The sequence below is a fragment of the Lissotriton helveticus genome, chromosome 7, assembly GCF_964261635.1.
Source record: "Lissotriton helveticus chromosome 7, aLisHel1.1, whole genome shotgun sequence".
In the NCBI taxonomy this organism is placed as follows: Eukaryota; Metazoa; Chordata; class Amphibia; order Caudata; family Salamandridae; genus Lissotriton; species Lissotriton helveticus.
In genome coordinates this window covers 1,276,535,397-1,276,557,723 of record NC_136068.1, presented here as the reverse complement: position 1 = coordinate 1,276,557,723, position 22,327 = coordinate 1,276,535,397, and the positions used below count along the sequence as shown (strand labels likewise).

Genomic DNA, 22,327 nt, shown 5'->3' with positions numbered 1-22,327 from the left:
GAGTTGAATGGGGGGAGTCGGACTCTCTGAGTTCTCCCAGCTAGGAACGAGATGATCCAGTCCAATGCTTTTCCTTGTATGCCGATGTTGCTGAGGCGTTGTATGAAGGTGCTGTGGCAGACTGTGTCGAAAGCGGCGGAGAGGTCGAGTAGAATGAGGGCCACTGTTTCTCCGTTGTCCAGAAGTGTTCGGATGTCGTCTGTTGCTGCAATGAGGGCGGTTTCGGTGCTTTGTTTGGCTCGAAATCCGGACTGAGAGGGGTCGAGGGAGTTGTTGGATTCAAGGAAGGCGGCGAGTTGGCTATTGACGGCTTTCTCAATGACTTTGGCAGGGAATGGGAGGAGGGATATGGGTCGGTAGTTTTTAAGTTCAGAGGGGTCTGCTGTGGGTTTCTTCAAAAGGGCGCTGAGTTCGGCATGTTCCCAGCTTTCTGGGAAGGTGGCAGAGTTGAACGAGCAGTTGATGACATCACGGAGATGGGGTGTGATGATGGAGTCGGCTTTGTTGAAGATGTGGTGGGGGCAGGGGTCGGTTGGCGATCCAGAGTGGATTGAGTTCATTAGGCGGATGGTGTCTACGGTGGTGACTGGGTTCCAGGCGCCAAGGATGATGGTTGGCGGAGTAGGATCTGAGGGGGGTGTGGAGGGTTGATCGCTGGGAGTATTCTCGAAGCTGTTGTGGATGTCGGCGATTTTGTTGTAGAAGAAGGAGGATAACGCATCGCAGAGGTCTTGGGAGGGAGTGATGTCGTTAGATGCTGCGGTGGGGTTGGTGAATTCTTTTACGATGTTGAAGAGTTCCTTGCTGTTGTGGGTGTTGTTGTCGAGACGATCCTTAAATGCTGATTTCTTGGTGGCTCGAATCAGTTGGTGGTGTTTGCGGGTGGCTGCCTTGAGGGTGGCCATGTTGTCGGTGTTTGGGTTTTTTCTCCATGTTTTCTCCAGGGTGCGGCATAGCTTCTTGGATTGTTTTAGGTCATCATTGAACCAGGGAGCCTTTTTGCTGGTTGATTTGATCTGGTGCTTTTTCAGGGGTGCTAATTCGTCAGCACTGTGGGTGATCCATTGCTTGAGATTGGTGGCCGCTTGGTTTGGGTCCAGTGAGAGGGTGGGAGGGTTTTGGTTGAGTGAAGTGAGGAGTTGGTCTGAGGTGATTTTGTTCCAGTTTCTCCGAGGAATAGGTTGTGGGCGGTTGTGGGTCAGGGTGGTTTTGTAGCTGAAGTGAACACAGCTGTGGTCCGTCCAGTGGAGAGCTGTGGTGCGGTCGAAGGAGATGTGCTTGCTGGAGGTGAAGATAGGGTCGAGCGTGTGTCCGGCTATAGTAGCTGAAGTGAACACAGCTGTGGTCCGTCCAGTGAAGAGCTGTGGTGCGGTCGAAGGAGATGTGCTTGCTGGAGGTGAAGATAGGGTCGAGCGTGTGTCCGGCTATATGGGTGTGTGTCCGGCTATATGGTGGGGGTATCAACAAGTTGTTTGAGTCCGAGGTTGGCCAGGTTGTCTAGAAGGGTGGAGGTGTTGCTGTCATGTTTGTTTTCAAGGTGGTAGTTGAGGTCTCCTAGTAGAATGTAGTTCTCGGAGGCGAGGGCGTGTGGACTGATGAAGTCAGTGATGTCTTCGCTGAATTGTGTATGGGTTCCTGGAGGCCTGTAGATGAGGGTGCCTCCAAGTGTGGTTCTGGGGTCGGTGTGGATCTGGAAGTGGAGATGTTCGGCGGTTGCAGGATTATCGTCGGAGCTGGTCGTGATTTTGATGAAGTTTCTATGGATGATGGCGATGCCACCTCCTGTTTGATTGGTGCGGTCTTTTCGGATAATCTTGTAAGCGTCCGGTATGGCTATGGCGATGTCGGGTGCTGATGATGCGTTCATCCATGTTTCAGTAAGGAAGGCGTTGTCCGGTGACGCAGTGTCGAGTAGGTCCCAGAGTTCCGTTGCGTGTCTGTGGACCGAGCGGGTGTTCAGCAGGATGCACTTCAGGTGGTTAGATTCGGAGCTGTGTGTGGAAAAAAGTGGGTTTGGTGAGGGTCTAATTATCAATTAGTGGTCTGAGAATTATCAATTAGTGGTCTGAGAAGACTACTCCCGGTGAGGACCGGGCCTTCCAACATGACTTCCTATGTGGCAAGTGTCCCTATTGCTGTGAACTCCACGTCAGTCGAATCGATGGAAAGCATAGGCCACATTGATGACAACGTTTTTGCTATTTACAGGAATGCTTTTTTACATGCGTGAGCCTGGCTGGTTAAGAGGGCAGACTAAGAGAGCCATTCAAATGGCTCGAGCAAAAGGGTGGATTAATTTTAGCTCGATAAAGTATGGTATTTAGGACAATGGACAAACATACACAGGGCCAGAGCGGCCGTAGCAGGCACCAGGTGTTTTCGCAGAGGGCCTAAAGGGTAGGGGCTTGTTTTGGACCGGTGGGGGCCATTTTGCAATATCACCCCCTGTAACAAAAGCCCAGCAGCAGTGTTTCCCACCAGCACCCAATCAGCGTTTGGCTATGCAAGACTATGTGATATGCGTATTGTTGGCATCTTTGTTGTTCCTGTGCCAGCCTAGGGGGGTGGGGGTGGAGTGTTTCGCACATCTCATGGCCCAGATGACCATCAAGGTCGGCGATATAGACATTAAATAAGCAAGGTGCCAGAACGCACCCATCTGGCCTATTTGGGTGTTGATCTGAAGTGTGGTTCTCCGGCCAATGCCGACCTGGATTTGTACCCAGGTGTCGGTTTATAGGTTAAGAATTGCATCAAGTAATTTAAGCAGCACTACCGACAAGCCATTTTTCGACACAAACGCCCCCTCAGAACCTTGTAGAAAGCTGAATTCATATTGACAAAGCAGGCAAAGAGTTTGTCACTTTTTGCCTTTGCCCTTTCTACAAGGAGATTAACTGCCAAAAGGTTTGTTGTTGTGTTTATGCCTGCTCTGAAGACAGGTGGGTTTCAGGATGATGTTTACCTGGTTTGCCCAAGCCTCCAGATCTAATAGCAGTTTTGTGGCATAAAGTTTTGCTTCCGCATCAAGAAGAGAGATATTAGTCTAATTTGCAGGGTTGGAGAATGCGCCCGATTTGTAGATTGGTTGGAGTACACTGCCACACCAGGAATCTGGAATGGAGTTTGTAAGAAATGCATAGTTGAACGGTGTTAAGTGAGTGGCCCAAAATGAAGGCTCTTTTCTAAATAGAGCGTATGGGAGGCCATTGGGCCCTGGAGCCAACTCAGCTCAAAGCCTTTTCATAAATTGTACTGCCTATGAATGGTTCAGCAAGGGGCATTGAGCGACTGATGGGTGGCCTAGGGTGCATGTAATAGCGCCCTTAGGAAACTGAGGTCATCATGCCACTGTGCCTCTCGAGGCCGGGTCACCCCCTTACCCCCTCACCTGCTGATCCTGCCTGCCGACTCGCCTGCTGCTCCTGCCTGCCGATTCCGTCGCCCCCCAGCACCCCCGAGCGGCCCAGCCACAGCTGTGCCGGCCGCTCGCCACTTTTTCCCGCCGCTGGCCCCCTGCGGCCCCGCCCACCACCGGCCCATTGGCCCAGCCCAGCTGACCCGCCCTCCCGTCCCCCTTCTTATGACGCCCCCGGAGCGACCGCGCAGCGGACGCGCGCAGCGGGAGCAATGATTGAGCGCCGAAGGTGCGCCAAATGTAAGCCCGTCTGCGCCCGTCCGCGCCTGGACCGCGCCCAGTGCCAGGACCCCTGGCCCCCACCGACGGAAGCCGACCCGCCGGACCTACGACGCCACCGAACTCAACGCACTCAACACCGGCCGAACCCCGGGCTGCTACCGAGCCACACCGAGACGCACCCACGGATCCTTCAGCTGCCACTCCTGTAAGTTCACCTGCAACCGGACCCACGCCACACCAGCACCCACCAAGCCGAACACCAGCACCACCCACCTGTACTGCATCCTGATCAACACCCGCTCCGTCCACAGACACGCCGTCGAGCTCTGGAACCTGCTCGACACCACAGCCCCTGACGTCGCCTTCCTCACGGAAACCTGGATGAACGACTCCTCAGCGCCCGCCATCGTCATCCCAGAGGGTTACAAGATCACCCGAAGAGACCGCGACAACCAGACTGGAGGAGGCCTCGCCATCATCTACAGGAACACCATCCGCATCTCGACCAACACCGACGACACCCTGACAACAGCCGAACACCTGCACTTCCAGATCCACACGGACCCCAAAACCACCCTCAGAGGCACCCTGATCTACCGACCCCCGGGACCACGCACACAATTCAGCGAGGACATCGCCGACTTCGTCAGCCCGCACGCCCTCCCCTCCGCCGACTACATCCTCCTGGGGGACATCAACTTCCACCTGGAGAACAACAACGACCGCAACACCATCACCCTGCTCGACAACCTCGGTCTCAAGCAGCTGGTGTCCACCCCCACCCACCTCGCCGGACACACACTCAACGCCGTCTTCTCATCCAGCAAAGACATCACCTTCAGCCACACCACCGGACTCCACTGGACGGACCACAGCTGCGTCCACTTCACCTTCAGAAGAACGACGATCCACCACCACCAGCAACAGGTTGCTCGAAGAAGCTGGAACAAGATCACAGCCGACCAGCTCGCCGCTTCCCTGAGCCAGCACCCTCCCGCCAGCTCAGCGAACCCCAGCCAGGCCGCCGACAACCTCACGAAGTGGATCAGCAACTGAGCGGACGAACTAGCCCCACTGAGGACCCCGCCCAACAGACCCGGCAGCAAGAAGGCCCCATGGTTCACCGACGAACTCATGAGTTCCAAGAAGAACTGCCGAACCCTCGAGAAAGACTGGAGAAGGGAACCAACTCCGGACAACATGACCACCCTCAAGCTTGCCACCCGGAAGCACCACCAACTGATCCGCGCCACCAAGAAAACTGCATTCAAGGACCGGCTGGACAACAACGCACACAACTGCAAGGAACTCTTCAACATCGTGAAAGAGCTCTCCAACCCCAACGCCGGAAACAACGACATCACCCCTTCGCAAGACCTCTGCAATTCCCTCGCCTCCTACTTCCACAACAAGATCGCGGACATACACAACAGCTTCAGCACTCAACTGACGCACGCCACGACCGAACCACCGCCCCCCACCACCACCCTCCGCGCCTGGACTCCGATCAGCACCGAAGACACCGTCCGCATGATGAACTCCATCCACTCCGGATCTCCAACCGACCCCTGCCCTCACCACGTCTTCAACAAGGCCGACGCTGTCATCGCACCCCACCTGCGGGACATCATCAACACCTCCTTCGACACCGCCACCTTCCCGGAGAGCTGGAAGCACGCCGAACTCAGCGCCCTACTCAAGAAACCTACAGCGGACCCCACCGAACTCAAGAATTACCGCCCCATCTCGCTCCTCCCGTTTCCAGCCAAAGTCATCGAGAAGATCGTCAACAAACAGCTGGCCACCTTCCTCGAGACGAATGGATCCCTCGACCCCTCACAGTCTGGCTTCCGAGCCAACCACAGCACCGAGACCGCCCTCATCGCTGCCACTGATGACATCCGAGCCCTGATGGACAACGGAGAAACAGCGGCCCTCATCCTCCTAGACCTCTCCGCGGCTTTCGACACTGTCTGCCACCGCACCCTAGTGCAGCGCCTCAGCAACGTCGGAATCCATGAGAAGGCACTGGAATGGATCATCTCCTTCCTCGACGGAAGAACACAGAGAGTCCGTCTACCACCGTACAAGTCAGAGGCCACCGAAGTCATCTGCGGCGTCCCTCAAGGATCCTCGCTGAGCCCCACCCTCTTCAACGTCTACATGAGCCCCCTCGCGGCCATCGCACGCCAACACAACCTCAACATCATCTCCTACGCCGACAACACCCAGCTGATTCTCTCCCTCACCAACGACCCCGCCACCGCCAGAGCCAACCTTCACGAAGGGATGACAGACGTAGCCGAGTGGATGACAACCAGCCGCCTGAAACTGAACTCAGACAAGACGTAAGTCCTCATCCTGGGCTCCTCGCCCTCCGCCTGGGACGACTCGTGGTGGCCCCCCGCCCTGGGCACCGCACCCAAACCGACAGACCACGCACGCAACCTGGGCTTCATCCTGGACTCCTCCCTCTCCATGACCAGACAAGTCAACGCCGTCTCCTCGTCCTGTTTCAACATCCTGCGCATGCTACGTAAGATCTTCCGGTGGATCCCCACCGAGACCAGGAAGACGGTCACCCAGGCCCTCGTCACCAGCCGTCTGGACTACGGCAACGCCCTCTACGCCGGAACCACCGCCAAGCTCCAGAAGAGACTCCAGCGTATCCAGAACGCCTCGGCGAGACTCATCCTCGACGTCCCCAGAAGAAGCCACTTCTCCAGACACCTGAGAGACCTGCACTGGCTCCCGATCAACAAAAGAATCACCTTCCGGCTCCTCACCCACGCACACAAAGCCCTACACAACCAAGGCCCAGGATACCTCAACAGCCGCCTCAACTTCTACGCTCCCAAACGCCACCTCCGATCGACCAACCACACCCTCGCCGCCGCCCCCCGCATCCGAAGAGCGACAACAGGAGGAAGGTCCTTCTCCTACCTGGCCGCCAAGACCTGGAACTCCCTTCCGACCCACCTCCGCCTGACCCAGGACCACCTCTCCTTCAGGAAGAAACTCAAGACCTGGCTGTTCGAGCAGTAGCAGCACCCCCCCCCCCCCCCTCCCCCCCTAGCGCCTTGAGACCCTCCGGGTGAGTAGTGCGCTCTATAAATGTCTTTGATTGATTGATTGAGTTTGTTGTGAGGATTGTTGAGAATTGGACAGCTTGGAGGTGTTGTGCCTCGGGGTGTTGGGCCTGTGAAATACTGCTTGTGGCCCTGGCGGCTGATTGGGTTCATCTGAAGTGTAAACTCGGCTATACGAGTAGACCAATTAGCCTTGGTGATGCCGGCATTGTTCTGTTGATGGGTTTCATTTGCTAATTTGTTGATGTCAGCCCAAATCAATTTGCAATTTTGTTTGCTCACATGAAGCAATTTGCTCCATACACCTATCAAGTAGTTGGTTTTACACATCCATATGGCTCTTTCGTAGACTTGCCTTATTGCAATCATTTTGGTTCTGGTTTCTTTATTAGGCTGTTGCTCCACCACAAGTGCCATCTAATCTTTCTGTTGCCTTTTAATTTGCAGAAATTGTGGCGAGAACCATTCTGCCTCCACTGGTCACCAGCCTTGCTTGCGAGAGGGTTTAGTTGGAAATGCAGAAATAAGAGTGTTTATTTGTTTATTATTTATTAAGAAGTTTTATATAGCGCTGGCCAGACCTGAGGGTATTGGAGCTCTTTACAACAGAATTAAGCTGAAATCACATAAGAAAGGCATAGTCCAACATAAATGTTCCGAGAACCCAGTATGCTGAGCGACATTGAGGTGGGGAAGTCCTGAAATAGCCTCGATGAGCGCACATTGTCTTGGGCTCAACCTCATTTCGGGAGGAGGGAACGGGGGGGGGGGGGAGGAGGGGAAATCGGGGAGGGTGGAAGAGGTATGTAGAAGTGGAGCATCGTCAAGGGGCTGTAAGGTGCCTGAAGAGGTAGGTTGAGGTGGAGCATTATCGAGTGGCTGCAGATTGTAGGAAGAGGTAGGTTGTAGTGGAACATTGTCAAGGTGCTGCGGAGTGCAAGATTGTGCGTTTCGGCAGCGGCTCTCAGTTCAGGAAGGCACGGTAGAGGTCTTTTAGGAGTCTTTTGAATGTTATAAAGGAAGTGATAGTCCTGATATCGGCTGGGATGGAGTTCCAGATTTTTGGTGCGTTTCCTGCGAAGGATCGTGCAGCAGTTTTTTGTTTGCGTGTTTTCATGGGGATGAGAAGCATGGTGTTGGAGCTCCTGAGGTTTCCTGTCTGGCTGGCTTTCTTGAGTTTGGAGGCCACGTATTCCGGTTTCCCTGTGTTCAAGGCTTTGTGCGTGATGCAGGCAGTCCGAACGCGAGTGCGGGTGATAGGTGGTCATATTTCTTAACTCCGGTGACCATTCTCGCAGCTGCATTGAGAGTTGTTTTGAGGGAGGCTAGGTGGGATCGAGCTGTACCGTTGAGGATTGCATTCCCATAGTAGAGTTTGGATCGCACCAGTGATTGGGTGGCTTGTTTGAGGTCCTTGGGCGGGATGAAGGGATTGATTTTGTTGAGGCGCTTCAGATTGAAGAAGGCACTCTGCGTGGAGATCTTAATGTGTCTGTTCATGTTCAGTTTCTGGTCTAGGATGATTCCTAGAGATTTTACCGAATTAGCCAGACTGATATTACCGTTGAGGTCATCGATTGCTTTTAGCCACTCTATGATATGACGGTTTTCTTCTTTGTTGGAGAGGAGGTGGAATTCAGTTGTATCTCGATTGAGTTTAAGGTGGTTTGTTGATCGCCAATGTTGAACTTCTCTAAGGGTGTTGTTGAGTCTTAGAACGTCGTTAATGGAGGAGGTTTCCAAGTAGATCTGGGTGCCATCTGCATATAGATGGAAGGGAATGTTGGCTTTTTTGAGGAGGGTGGTGAGGGGTTCCATGTATATGTTGTACAGTTGAGGGGAGAGCACTAAGCCTTGGGGGTCACCTCTGCTGACAGGGTGTAGGTTGGACGTAAAGGTTTTGATTTTTACCCTTTGGGTGCGGTTGTGTAAGAAGGAGAACAATTTCAGGACCTCCCCGTCCGCACCTACTCTATCTTGCAGAGCTTTGATGAGTAGATTGTGGTCAACCGTGTCAAACGCTGACGATAGGTCCAGGAGGATGAGTAGTCAGCTTTGGTCGGTGTCTAGAGACTTGTGGATGTCATCCACGATGTTAAGGATCGCGGTCTCAGTGCTGCAGCCTTTTCTGAAGCCCGATTGGGGGGGGAATCTAGCAAGTTGATGTTGTCCATGTGATGGGCCAGTTGATGGTGAACACATTTTTCAAGGATTTTGGATAGAAAGGGGAGATTGGAGACAGGTATGAAGTTGTTCAGATCGTTGGTGTCAAGGCCTGGCTTTTTCAATAGTGGTGTGACTTGGCCGACTTTGAGGCAGTCTGGTATAACGCCGGTTTTCAAGGTACTGTTTATGATTTCGCACCTGAGTGGGGCAAAGGAGAGTTTCAGCTTTTGGGTCAATTGGGTGGGTACAGGAATGAGAACGTGGGATGCGGGCTTGGAGGAAGAGATCAGTTTTTGCAGGAGGGATTGAGGTTGATGTCTAGTGATAGCTCAATCTTGGTGAATTTTTCGTTGAAGTTGTCAAAGTTGTCACAGGTCTTTGGCCTGGATTGGGGATGCGGAGGTCTTGGAAGTTTGTTGCTTGAAAATGTTAAAGAGTTCCTTGGGTCTGTTTTTCGCGTTGTTCAGAGTGGTGCAGAAAAAGGTGTGTTTTTTTGTTGATAATGTGCTTTTTGTATTTCCTTCGGGCTGCTTTGAGTTGATCGCAGAGGTTCAGAGGGATTGTACCTCCATAGACGCTCTGGAGCTCTAAGTTCCCTCTTTTCATTGTTAATGTCCGTGTTGAACCAGGATCTGGAAGGGATGCTCCTGGTTTTTTTTTTAGTTTCAGGGGGGCTAGTTGGTCTAGGATGGAAGTCATAGTTGTGTTGTAGTGGGACGTGAGTTCTGTTGTGGAGAGACCATCTAAGGAGATGGGCAGGAGCATGTTTATCTTTTCTTCTAGGTCGACATGTTGATCTGTGTTAGGTTTCTCGTCCGGGGGTGGGGGGGGGGGGACTTGGATGTGGGGTTGGTACATGATCGGTTGCGTGATGTGGAATAGGATTAGTCGGTGGTCTGACCAGTCAACCTCTAAGATGTGATCTATTGTGATTGTGTCGCGTTAGGCGATGATGGCATCCAGGATTGCTCCTTTGTTATGGGTTTCTTCTGAGCAGTGCTGTGTGAGGTTGTTGCTATGTAATAGCTCATTTAGGTTTTGAATTAGTGAGCAGTTTATTACATACCAGTGTAGGTTTAGGTCGCCTAGAATTAGGTTGTCAGTGTCTCGGAGTGAGCAACAAGGTCAGAGAGGTGCTCCATGAAAGTGGTGGTGTTGCCTGGGGGATGGTACAGGAGGTGGCAGTGTAGTGTCTTGTTGTCGCTTGAGTTAATGTTGGCGGTTAGGCATTCAAAGGTGTCATAGTTGAAGGTATCTATTTCTGTCACTGATCTGTTGTTGTGAATGATCACTAAACCCCGCCTCTTTGGTCTTTACGGTCTTTGTTAATGATTGTAAAGCCTGGAGGTACAAGAGTATCCATGATTGGTGGCGAGCAGTCGTTTAGCCAGGTCACAGTGAGGAAGGCTATGTCTATACTATGGGATAGGATGGAATCTTCTCTCTGTGGCATGTTTGGCGGCTGATCTGCAGTTTATGAGCATGCAGTTGGTAGGGGGTGTCTCGTTTTTGGTTTCTTACTTAAGGGGTCATGGGGATGTTGGTGAGGGAGGTTGGGGGTCTAGGGGGTTTCGGAGTGGAGTGGTCTGGTCTCTTCTGAATCCGGTGATCACCTGGTTCATGGATTGGGGGATACCCGTAGAGGGGGTGTTGTACGAGGAGGCCAGCTCTGCAGCTTCATCCGAAGACATAGCCTCCGTGGTTCTCATTGGTCTCATAGTGTGAATCGAGAGGGGGGATGGGATCCAACTGGGTTGTGTGGTCTTGGGGAGCCTTTGGTGTGGGGGGGGTTGGAGGCGACGGGAGTACCGTTGGGGTTTTTGGGGGGCTTGCGAAGTGTAGCAAGGTTGGTTAGGATTTCATTAAAACCCTGTATTATAGAAGCTAGTTGGCTTTCAAGCAGGAAAAGAAGTTGCCCCGTCTCTTCCGGGGTTGGGGTGGGTGGGTTCTCAGTGGGGTCCTCCTGAGGGGGAGAAGACCTTACGATGCTGTGTTGTCGTCTAGTAGTTATTGTGTTGTCCGTGAGGGCTTTAGGATGGGAGGTGGAGTGCGGGGGTCATGTTGCGTCATCTGCGTTCTTTTGCAAGTGGGTGTGGGACGGTGATTGAAGGTCTTAGACTGTGGTCGATCGGTGTTCTCTGGGGGAGGTTGTGCGCGGGGCTGTTATAGGGGACGATTCGACGAGGGGAGCCATGTTCTTGGTGCCAGAGGTGCGGGTGGTGTCTAGTGGAGGGGGGTAGGAGTTTATGATAATGATAGAGGGTGCAGAAATGGTGTGTGTGTTTAGCTGGGGGGGTCCGGTTGTCCGGGAGAAAGGGGTGGGTTGGACGGGGGAGATGTCAGTGAGAGGAGGCAGTCCGAAGTGAGGGGAAGGAGTCAAATGCCTCAAGGTTGTTGTTAGCTTGTATCAGGACTGTGCCGTTGGAGTAGATGGTCACAGAGGTGTTCCCTCTCCGTGTCATGCGGTTGGGGATAGAGAATGATAGTTTGCAGGTGTGGTGAGTATTGGTAATGTGGAGTTGTGATCTGAGGACGGAATTCCACTTTTCGGGTCTTTCCGTGTGAAAAATAAGATCCATTTTTACTTGGCCTTTGGAAGAGCAGTGATATATGTCAGCAAATCGTGATTCTGGGGTTTGTCTGATCAGTTTGTGTTTGAGGTTCTTTTTCGCTTTGGGTGAGAGTTTGAGGGGAAACTAAGCGAGAAGGATTCGGGCCATGCGGTTTTAAATAGTTCGGTGTGAGGGGGTTGGCGTGGTAGAGGGCATTCTGTCTTACTTGGAGGTGGGGCAAGTTCCTTTAGGACTAGGTGTGTTGTAGTTGTGGATGGGACTGGCAGCGTGGTCAAGCCGATTTTTTAGGAGCTGGTTGGATGGCTGCCTTCACGTGGTCGCTCCCGGGGGCAGGAAGGGTGTAAGGGCGGTGGGAGCGTTGGGGTATACGTGTCTCTTTGTTTCTGATATGGGGTGGGTTGTTGCTGTTGTCTTGTTGTAGTTTAGGTGTTCAGTAACCCCCCGGAGTTCTTTTGGGGTGGCAACCGGGTGGTCAGGTAGAATGAGTCCGGTGAGTAGGAAGGTGCAGCATGAAAGGGAAGTGGCGGGCCGACGACACGGTCTTCAAAGTCTCTATGATGTAAGAGTTTTCTTTGCGGCCATCTTAGGGTCCGGCGCTGTGTGCATTTGTGTTGAGGAGATGGCAGGCTCTGAGGTGCAGGGGCCTTCTTTGCTTATCTTGTAGGGACCAGCCTGTGTAGGGTGTTTGGGGAGCATTAATGGTGGAGGGGACTCACCGGTGCAGCCTGTTCGTCGGCGAGACGTCCTACTTCTGTGCGGCCATTTTGAAGTCAGGCGTTTCAAAGTGCGTCAATTGCTCGTGAGCTGAATCCCGGTAGTTATCTGACTGCTTTCTCAGTGGCTATTTGACTCAGGTTTCAGTCCTGATACGCTCTGCATGGCCGCAATCTTCATGGAGAGCGTCGCGTAGGCATCTATGGAAGCAAGGGGTTACCTTTGCCAGTTTAACGTCGGGGCAGTCATATTGGGGACAGGCACTGCAGAGCTCTGTAGTAGCTCGCAATCAGCTTGCTGAGGTTCACCCAGTGTCAGTTTGGTGGTCGCAGTGGTCCAGGGCTGTCAGGACTCTCGTGGGTCCACTGTGGGGTGTTTAAGAGTTGTGAGCAGCCCGCTGACTGTGACATTTGGAAGTACGAAGTCGGTGGCCATTTTGGGGACAGGCGCTGCGGAGCTCTGTAGTAGCTCACAGTCAGCTTTCTGAAGGTCACCCAGTGTCAGTTAAGTGGTCGCTAGGTCAGGAATCCTGTGGGTCCACTGAGGGGTGTCTAGGAGTTGCTAGCAGACTGCTGACTGTTGTTTATGCCAATTTGACCTTGGGCGGCCACCTTGGGGACAGGCGCTGCGGAGCTCGATAGTAGCTCGCAGTCAGCTTTCTTAAATTCCCCTAGTGTCTGTCAGCTTGTTCGCTGTGTGGTCGCTACATCTGGACTCCCATGGGTCCCCTGTTGGGTGACTCGACGTTGTGAGCAGTCCCCTGACCATTACTTTAGCCAGTTCAGCGTCAGGGCGGCCATCTTGGGGACAAGGGGTACGGAGCTCTGTAGTGCCTCGCCATCCGCTTTCTGGAATCCACCCAGTGCCGGTTAGGTGGTCTCTACGGTCCTGGGATTTTGGGACTCTCGCAGGTCCAATGTGAGGTGCCTGTGACTTTCGAGCAATCCGTTGAATGTGCTTACCTATTCTCCTTTACTGCTTCTGCCTCCGGGCGGCCATTTGGAGGTCAGGAGCTGTGGAGCTGAGCAGAAGTGCGCGCAAACCTTTCCCCTGGTTCTTTCCGTGCCAAACTAGTGGAAGTTTCAGTTCCGGTCTGGGACTGACGGGGCTCTCGCGGGTCCGAAGAGGGGTTACCTTAAATCGAGTGAGGACCACTGGTCACTTTAGGGGCGTCAGTTTCAGTCCTGAAGATGCCGGGGCACAGATCCTCGTATCTTCTCTTTCTGATGTTGATGGAGGCTCGATTCAGGCTAGTCCGACTCGGGGATTGATACGGTAAGTCTTCGTTGTCGTGGGGGTGTGATGGGATGGGGCAGCATGGAATCTCACTCCAACATTGATCCCAGTGCCCGGAAGCTCAGTTTCAGTGCTTCCTTCCCCGCGGCCATCTTTAAACACCTGTTGACAACACAGTGTTGATAAAAACATCCCAAGTCTGAATAGGAGTGGTGGTCACTCTCAATGGCTTTGTTTGCAAATGGAAAATGACAAAATCCATGATCCTTGCTACAGCAGTCTTTCCATATGAGACACCTCAAGTTAAAAGCCTAAGAGGACGAAGATACTCCAGTTGCCACCGGGGCCATTGGTGGGATAATCTTCAACACAAAGATCTGGGGGAAGTGGCTGCCCTAGACTCTGAGGTTCATATAAAGTTGCTGTCCTCAGAAATAACTCTGCATTGACCAAGGTGTAATCCTGAATGGAGTTTGATTTGTGTGACAATCTGGTAAACGCTGCGGGGTAGTCATGGAGCAGACACCCATTTAGCATACTTAGAACCATGGCTTCGAGCGCCCAAAGGTACGCCTTGCTGTGATGGTCCGTTCAGACGTACCTAAAATTGTCATTGGTGGGTCCTGCTGGGCCTGCGGTGTTGAAGGGGTGTGTTCTCATGTGGACTTTGCAATAAATGCATGTTAATGTCCCCAGAGAACACTATGTGTGCTTGTGGATGGGAAGATTGGAGGATTTAAACAGGCCACTCAAGGTCTCAATCTTTTCAGGTTTGCTATTCTTTTCATGATTAATAAGGTGAACTGCTGCTCTGAGGAAAAAGAGACAGCGAGTTTAACACATTGAATCCAGGGTAGCCCCAGATCTAAATGTTCTTGGTTCTACAGGAGATCAGTAGTGATATAAAGCAAAAGCCTCCAGTCGCTCTTCCTGAACTGCAAGCTTTACTAGCTTCATTGAGATATATTTTTAAAATGAAACAACATTTGAATTGTTTGCTTGCATCCACTGATTTGCACTAGACATGGCACTTTATTCTGCAAAAGCACTTTGTAAATTATTGCAGTACTGTCAAAAACAGTGTTACCTTATGTATTTCTTTTTTTTTTATTAACTTCAGCTTAGCAATTAATACAATCAGGGGACAGTTACATTGCATTACATTATGTCTTATTTAAGCTCATGGACACATTTAACTTTACAATGGCAACACAGTCTCTGCCTACATTGTCCCCCTCCCACCTCCCCTATAGGCCTCTGTATATCTGCCAGGCACCCCATATCTTTTCCCATTTGTTCAGGCACCCCCTGCTCTTATATATTGTTTGTTCCGCTTGTCTGCACCAATCTATGTCAGTTTTCCATTCTCTTATTGTTGGCATTTCTGCTGCACCCCATTTCCTGGCTAAGTTTTGCTTGGCCACACCCAATGCTAGTGTTACCTTTTGTCTTGTGCGTCTAAGCCATTACTCCCCGCCAATTATAAGCAGCATCCATTTCGGTGTCAGGTGCACCTCTACTCCCCTAAACGCTGTTAGGACCTGTACCACTTTGCTTCAGAACTCTTGCAACCTTTGGAAGTCCCAGATGAGATGGTAGAAGGTCACCTCCATCCCACACCCTTTCTGACACTTTGCATCTTCACTTCTTTACATACAATATAGTAGTGTTCTGGGGTAGTATACTCAGTGGAGGATCTTCAACTGAATTAGTCCTCATTGCCAGCTCCCTAGGGCCTTGTAACGCTCCCATCCATACTTCATCTTCAAACGAACCATTGTCCCCCTCCCAGGTTGCCCTCAGAGAATTCAGAGCATCAGGAGCATTGTTATTTATGTTTTTTTGTATATCAGGGAAATGGCCTTTTCGTGCAGAGGCTCGGTCAGCATTAACAGCGCAGTTTCTACCAGTGTCTCCCCTTCTTTGATATGGGTGCATATAGCATGTCCTAGCTGTAGGTACCGCAGCCACTCCCCTTTCCCCATTTCATATTCTGATTGCAGGGTTGCAAATGTGATGTAGGCATGGCCCCTCCGCACGTACTACCTTATCCTTATGTATTGTTGTCAGCATCTTTAGATAGAACCAACCAACAAACTCAGCTTTAGAAATTGTGGGCCAAAATTGCAGATCTGCAGAGGTTTTTTTGTTAAATAACTTCATGATCAGTAAGTCACTGTAACTATGCATATCCGCATCTTATTGGAAACTGTAGCTAGTTTTATATGTGTTTTTAGGTCTCGCCTACGCTGCGCGCACGTGCTGCATAGGCAAAAAGACCCTTTGGAATGGCTTCGGCTTTTAAGCCCAAAACGTGCACGCGTTCCATTGCCTTCAATGGCAATGCGTGCACGTGTGGCGATTCACTTGCGGGAGCGCGCGCCGCCATATGGTAGCAATTATCACGGCGCCAGCCACTCGCTCACGCAAGTGAATCGCGCAGTCCCCCCCTCCTCTTTCTCCTCCCCCTGCTGCCGCACGCGCTTGTTGTGTATGGTTTCTGAAAGTGTGATTGAGCCCCTTGCTCTGGTGAGGGAATCTGCACCCCCGAACAGGAGTCTGTGGAAGGATTTATTAGTTACGCACTTACGGCATTGTTGGAAACAAGGTACCCATTGGGGTCCAACCGGTTCAAGAGACCCCATCCTACTCTGAACCATACCGCCTGCATGAAAGTCTTGAGCAATGCAAAAAAAACATTTAATGTGTTACGAGGCAATACCAAAGGCTGTACCAATACCAGTTTAACGCCAGCGTGGAGTGAACACAACAGGTAATGAATGAATGCACTGCCATTTGGTCACGGACAGCGAGGCCAGATGTACACAAATACAGACCGCACCCCATAGCAAACGCTGGACCAAATGACAGCACTTTTACTCATTTGGTGGAAAGTCACTGGTGTTTCCCAACGGTTACTCTGGTCACACTAAAGCCACACAGCGCCAAGAACCCACATAAATGCCAAACTCCTGAACCGTTGTGGAGAGGTTTGGGCAACCTTTTTAAAATTCAGTTACTTGTGTAAGCTGCAGTTAACAGTATACTGCCCACCTCTGTGAAGTATGCGTTTAAAAAACTTCAAATATTTTTCACATGCGATGCAACACGTACAGGAGCATTTACATTAAAAGCATGGTACTTGCTGCTGCTTTGAAGTTCCAACTTTTCCGCGCTGTACCAATACCCGTTTAACGCCAGCTTGGGGTGAACACAACAGGTAATGAATGCACTGCCACTAGGACACGGACAGCGAAGCCAGATGTACACAAATACAGACCGCACCCCATAGCAAACGCTGGACCAAATGACCGCACTTTTACTCATTTGGTTGAAAGTCACTGGTGTTTCCCAACGGTTACTTGTGTCACACTAAAGCCACACAGCGCCAAGAAGCCACATAAATGCCAAACTGCTGAACTGTTGTGGAGAGGTTTGGGCAACCTTTTGAGAATTCAGTTACTTGTGTAAGCTGCAGTTGACAGTATACTGCCCCCCTCTGTGAAGTATGCGTTTAAAAAACTTCAAATATTTTTCACATGCAATGCAACACGTACAAGAGCATTTACATTAAAAGCATTGTACTTGCTGCTGCTTTGAAGTGCCATCTTTTCCTCACCAGGTTTATTGTTAAATAGAGGCACGGTTGTACAGTCAGCGTAAAAAACGCCTGTCTGATGTACACCACCCTGTGATTCTGTGCAAATTTACAAAAGTAACTGGTGCTATGTAAAGCGCTCTGATAACTGATTCGGTTCGGTTCTAGTTCGCGCTATATAAAACTCTGCAAAAAAAAAAAAAAAATCATGTAATCTCCCTGTGGCTAAGAAAATGAATGTGTCCGTCTGTAATGTAACTGGTGCTCATGTGAGCAGCCGGAAGGAACAGCGTGGCCTAATTTGAGACTCCTGTACCTTTAAGTGACTACAGGACGGGGTTCCCACTCTGTCCCCGAGTTAGTTTTATCATTGATGAAACTGGTACACAAATGGTGTCAACAAATAAAGTAAATTAAAGCCCCCTAGACGTTCCCTACCATATAGTGAACAAGCATTGGCATAGCCAATAGGTCTCGCCTTTGGGACCTTATAAGTGTTTAGCCATGCAACAGTTGTTGTTGCACCAAGGATATTGTGCTGCATAACCAAATACTTATAAGGTCCCAAAAGCGAGACCTATTGGCTATGCCAATGCTGGTTAGCAGTTTGTAATGAGTATCATGAACTTTATTTGTATATTTTTTAAAAACTTGCCTGCGCTTTAACAGACTTGATTGTCCAAATAAAGTGAATTGTTAAATTGCAGCCGACTATTGTGTTGATGTCTACATCCAAGTTTCCTGCAGAAGATCAAAGTAACATATAAATTGTGAATTTGTTCTCCCTCACCTTGCTGCGGAGGCCATTTACAATCCATGATCAAAACTGTTATGGGTGGGCCATGATGGAAGCCCTTTACACTTGAACTGCCTTAATATAATGAAAGTCTTATGACTTTCATTAAACGAAAAATAAAAAACTAACCATAACATAACATAACGTGTATTTGTAAAGCACACGTTCACCACTATGGGTATCTTGGCGCTGAATAACAGATGTTTGTTGTTACCCAACTCAATGGTACTCATTTTATCGACCTCAGATGGATGAAAGGCTGAGTGGACCTGCCGGGATTTGAACCTGTGACCATGAGGTCGAAAACAGGCCCCTGCAGTAGACGCATTAGTCCACTGAGCCACCAGAAAAGACACTGCTGCTTTGACAATCGATTTACTTCAAGTGACACTTGTGCTGCCTCAAGAAGACGTTCTGGACCATTACAAACTCTTAAGAGCAAATTCTGACTGTAACACTCACTATATCCCGAAAGTCAAAGTCTGAAAAGGAGGCCCTCCACATTCCATTGAACTCACATTAGTAACTGGGGGGCATATTATCAAGCACGGCGTTAACATTATGCCGCTTTAGCGGCAGAAAACAGCTGCTAAAGCTGCGATAATGGGCTTGATAATACGCCGTAGAGAATTCCCATAGAAGCCCATGTTCACACCAGAACAAGGGCTTCTATGGGAATTCACATGGGCGTATTATCAAGCCCATCATCGCCGCTTTAGCGGCAGTTTTTTGCCGCTAAAACGGCGATAATGTTAATGCCGTTTCTTGATGATATGCCCCTGGGTTCTCTATTTCCAGGGACAGCTATAATCTTCGTTGTAAGGGTTGCCGAACTGCTCTTGAGTTGTGCAAACCCTGGAGAATTTGCTTGACATAACTTTACACCCACTGACATTCAGTACTGTCAGGCCATGCCTGACCGGATGAAGCAGGTTTAGTAAACTCAAGAGTAAGACTCATTATTAAAATGTGTGACTGCATGGTTTGGGAGTATAGAGTCAAGGGGATTACTCGTCGCATTAATATTGCAGATCAGCATCACCAAACCCAGCATGCCTAAAACCACAGATTATATGATTTTGAGTCAGTGAATACATGGGCTACGTTCACTTCTCACCCTATCACATACATTGTTGGTTTGGGATCACAGTTAAATACGTGGGAGTCACTGTTCAAAGTATGTCATTATGTGTACACTTGGGGATGTTCGAGGTGTGGTCACGAATCCAAGTGTTCCAAGAATGCCAAATTACATATATATCTGGAGCTCACCGAGAGAGGAGGGATTACCATCCTTATGGTGTGTATACACTTTGGACGGAAGAGGTGTCAACAAACCACTGTGATATTCATCAGGAGACTATACCTTATGTATATAGCACAGTTACACATCACACCATCACCCTCCCCAGCCCCACCAACTCTGGTGGCCGTTCCCGCTTTCGAGTACCCGTTTTCATTACTTCCAGGCATATTTAGAAAGTTGGGAGGGTCACCCTGAGTACAAGGGTCACCCTTTAATTAGTTCCCTCGCTTGCCTCTGTTCATATGTAGAGAGGCACCGGCTGGCGCATGGTGAAGAAAAGTCACGGGTCTAGTAACTCAAAACAGTGACACGATTGATGCCTTTATATTTCTCACTTCAAAGATATGGACCTTTTTTTTTTTTAACAAAACAAATGAACAATTACGAAGAAATGTGAATGAAACATTTTTTGATATGAACTTTTAAACGTCGCATAAATCAATTTGTAACTGAGCTCGGAAATGGCTGAAAGTGATAATATTTTAAACAGGCATGTGGATCTTGGAAATTACATTTTTCAAATGTCTTTAGTGTTAACAAAATAAGGTGTGTGTACTTTTTAAACATCCATCAAACTTGCTGTTAATGCGTTTTTGTTTTCTGTTGGTTGTCTTAATCCGGCTCCAATCAACACATAGCAAGTGCTTCACGTTTGCTTTGAATAAAGCAATAGAAGGATTCATGGTGTGAAGTTCTCGGTTTCTTACATTACAGGTCATTCTGACATAGTAGATGCTGCCAGTGGGACGGAGGATGGGACATTATCTGAAGCTAGGCTGTACGCATAGTGTTTTGTAATACAACGATCAGCAGTGCGGGAGCCACAAGTGACAGCCCGATGCGACTGGCGCCCTCTTTCTGTAATCGGAAGGAGGTCAGTCCCTAGGCCAAGTATCTATGAGAAAAATAACATTTTTGCCACGTGTGGTGGCTTTTTTTTCCTTTGCATTCTTTGCAGAATGAAAATCTCAACAACCTAGCCTATTCCGCTGCTACAGCCTTTCCCACTACAATCTCTTTTAACTTTCTTGAAAAAAAAATAATAATACATCCTCCGCTCCGCCCCTCTTCATCCCCACTGCATAGTACCACCCTCACAAGCAGCCCCGCCTTACCTGAGGCCCCGCCCCCTCTAGACATAGCCGACTCAGCAAGGAGCGCGGTTCCCGATTAAGGCTTTCTCGGCTGGTAATGAAGCACGTACCGCCCACGTTCAGCCTGACCCACTGAGAGCGGGCGGCAGCGGGGGGTTCAGCCATTTCGTTCAAAACGGGAGTTAAATCCTCCCAGCAACACTACTGGCACTTCCGGGACCGACTTCCGGGGGAGGGACAGGCAAGAGACTTTCGTTTAATACAATGGAAATAAAAGAAACGTACAGAAGCACGATTGGGCCCCATTTTGGATTGGGAACTGCGAAGAAAACAAGTTCATCAAAAAATGAGTTTGGAAAGGATACTGCTTTTAATATTTTATCTTAAAGGGCTTATTTTAAATTTTATTTAAACACTTCTAAATCATTCATATTTACATTCTCTATAATAGCTGGACTGAGATAATTGTGTTAAGTATATCTTTGTTCTGCGTCTAGGGTTGCCACCTTTCTTAGAAAAAAGTGCTCTTTATTTGATTACACTTTGCTATTCTGGAAGAGTCTCGAATTTGTAGGTGAAAAATAGTTTCAGTAAAATTCAAAGCAGCCACGTTTCTTAGATCCACGGGTGATCAGTAGCTGCAGTCCAGCTTTTTTTATTTTTTATTCCTGTTATGTAATGGAACAAACAAACCACAATTTACTTGGGACTGGTGTATCACCTTACAGGTAGACCTGGGAAACCTGGCTAGGGCTTAAAATTGTCAAGATTGTTTTGTAACATAGCAATCATCCCCATGTTTGGTCTGGAAACCCTCCTGAAACGATTCGAACAGCTTGCTGTCAAATAGTTTTAACTGGTAACTTCACAGCTCTGCGGTTTTAGGTTCTGGTTTCAGTACGGGGAAAAACAGATTTGACTTTGTTTTGCATTATATTTACTGGCTAGAACAATAAACCAGTCCTGCCAAGCGTCACGCAACAGGTGTGACACTCACGCATTTCAGTACGGTGATCCGCATCACCGCACTGAAATACAATGTCACGCATTTTGCACCTGCTGCCAGGCGAGCCACCAGCGGCGCCTCTGTCACTGTGCCCGTGGCTCTCTGTTGCTCCGAGGTCAGGTGCGCCTACTTCCGTGTTTCCCTAAACAGTTAAGCAGAGTGCCCTCTCAGTCCGTATTAGCCAGCCAATCACCGACCGTGTCACCAGGGAGGCCGGGATTTTAATCCGGATGTGCGGCTGTAGAGTGCCGTCACGTCCGGCCCAGGAACAGGAAGTTAGAAAAGCGGCGGGGGATCTGAAAGTGCAGGCTGCCTGCCTGCTGCTCACAGCCTCTCTCATGATGGCAGGCCGGCCGCCGCGGCCGCACGGGGTCCAGCCGAATGATCGATTCCCTTTTGCAGCAGCACCGGCTTACCTTCAAGAAGTAAGTGCCTGAGAAAGATAGAGCCAGCCTTAATCTATCTTAAAGTAAACTTCTGCTATATCTGTTATTGTTATTGTGGTGCAACTAAACTGAGGTAGTGAGCAGTTGGAGCACGGGGCTCTCTGACGCTAAGCCATAATTAATGTTGTTTATTTTGATTCCTTGAGTTGTCAATGAGTGTGTATTTGAAATACCACAGCCTGTCGGGCTGTGACCTAGACTGTCAGCTGCCTATAATTACGATGGGTGACGCAGCTGAAATCAGTGTAGGGGCCTCCTCCATCCTTCAAGACTGGACCTGGGTCCCACGTGGGTCAGAGAGTGCGGCCTGGCCACGGATGCTCCTTTCCATCGATTGATTGCCAGAAAAACGAGCCCGGGCCAATTACGCATACTAAGGTGTAAAGATGGAGTGAGGCAGGTAGCTCTTTAGGTTCTTTATTCAAGGTAGCGATAGGAAGAACAGGTGGTGCCAGGAAACACAGCTGTACAGCGAAGTGGTCGGGCTCCAACTGACGCTTCCTGTACAGAACTACAATGATGTCACAACCACCTTCAAGGCTCGTGCTCAGCACGAGCCATAAATGAACATGCAACATAACACATCCCCCCCCCTTACACAGAAACAAAAGAACTAGCTAAAAGCAACAGCAGAAAAGAAATAAAGAAAATGAACAAATGAAA

General features: G+C 49.8%; 1 protein-coding gene across 1 annotated transcript in view; it reads right to left on the bottom strand.

The window, feature by feature from the left end:
• KCTD2 (potassium channel tetramerization domain containing 2) overlaps positions 1–20,450 on the bottom strand; it is a 248,313-nt gene extending 227,863 nt beyond the window's left edge. The window contains exon 1 of the mRNA XM_078654491.1: positions 20,234–20,450. Coding sequence (XP_078510617.1) covers positions 20,234–20,377 — 144 coding nt within the window. The 5' untranslated portion in view covers positions 20,378–20,450. The remainder of the gene's footprint in view (positions 1–20,233) is intronic.
• Positions 20,451–22,327: the final 1,877 nt, after the last annotated feature.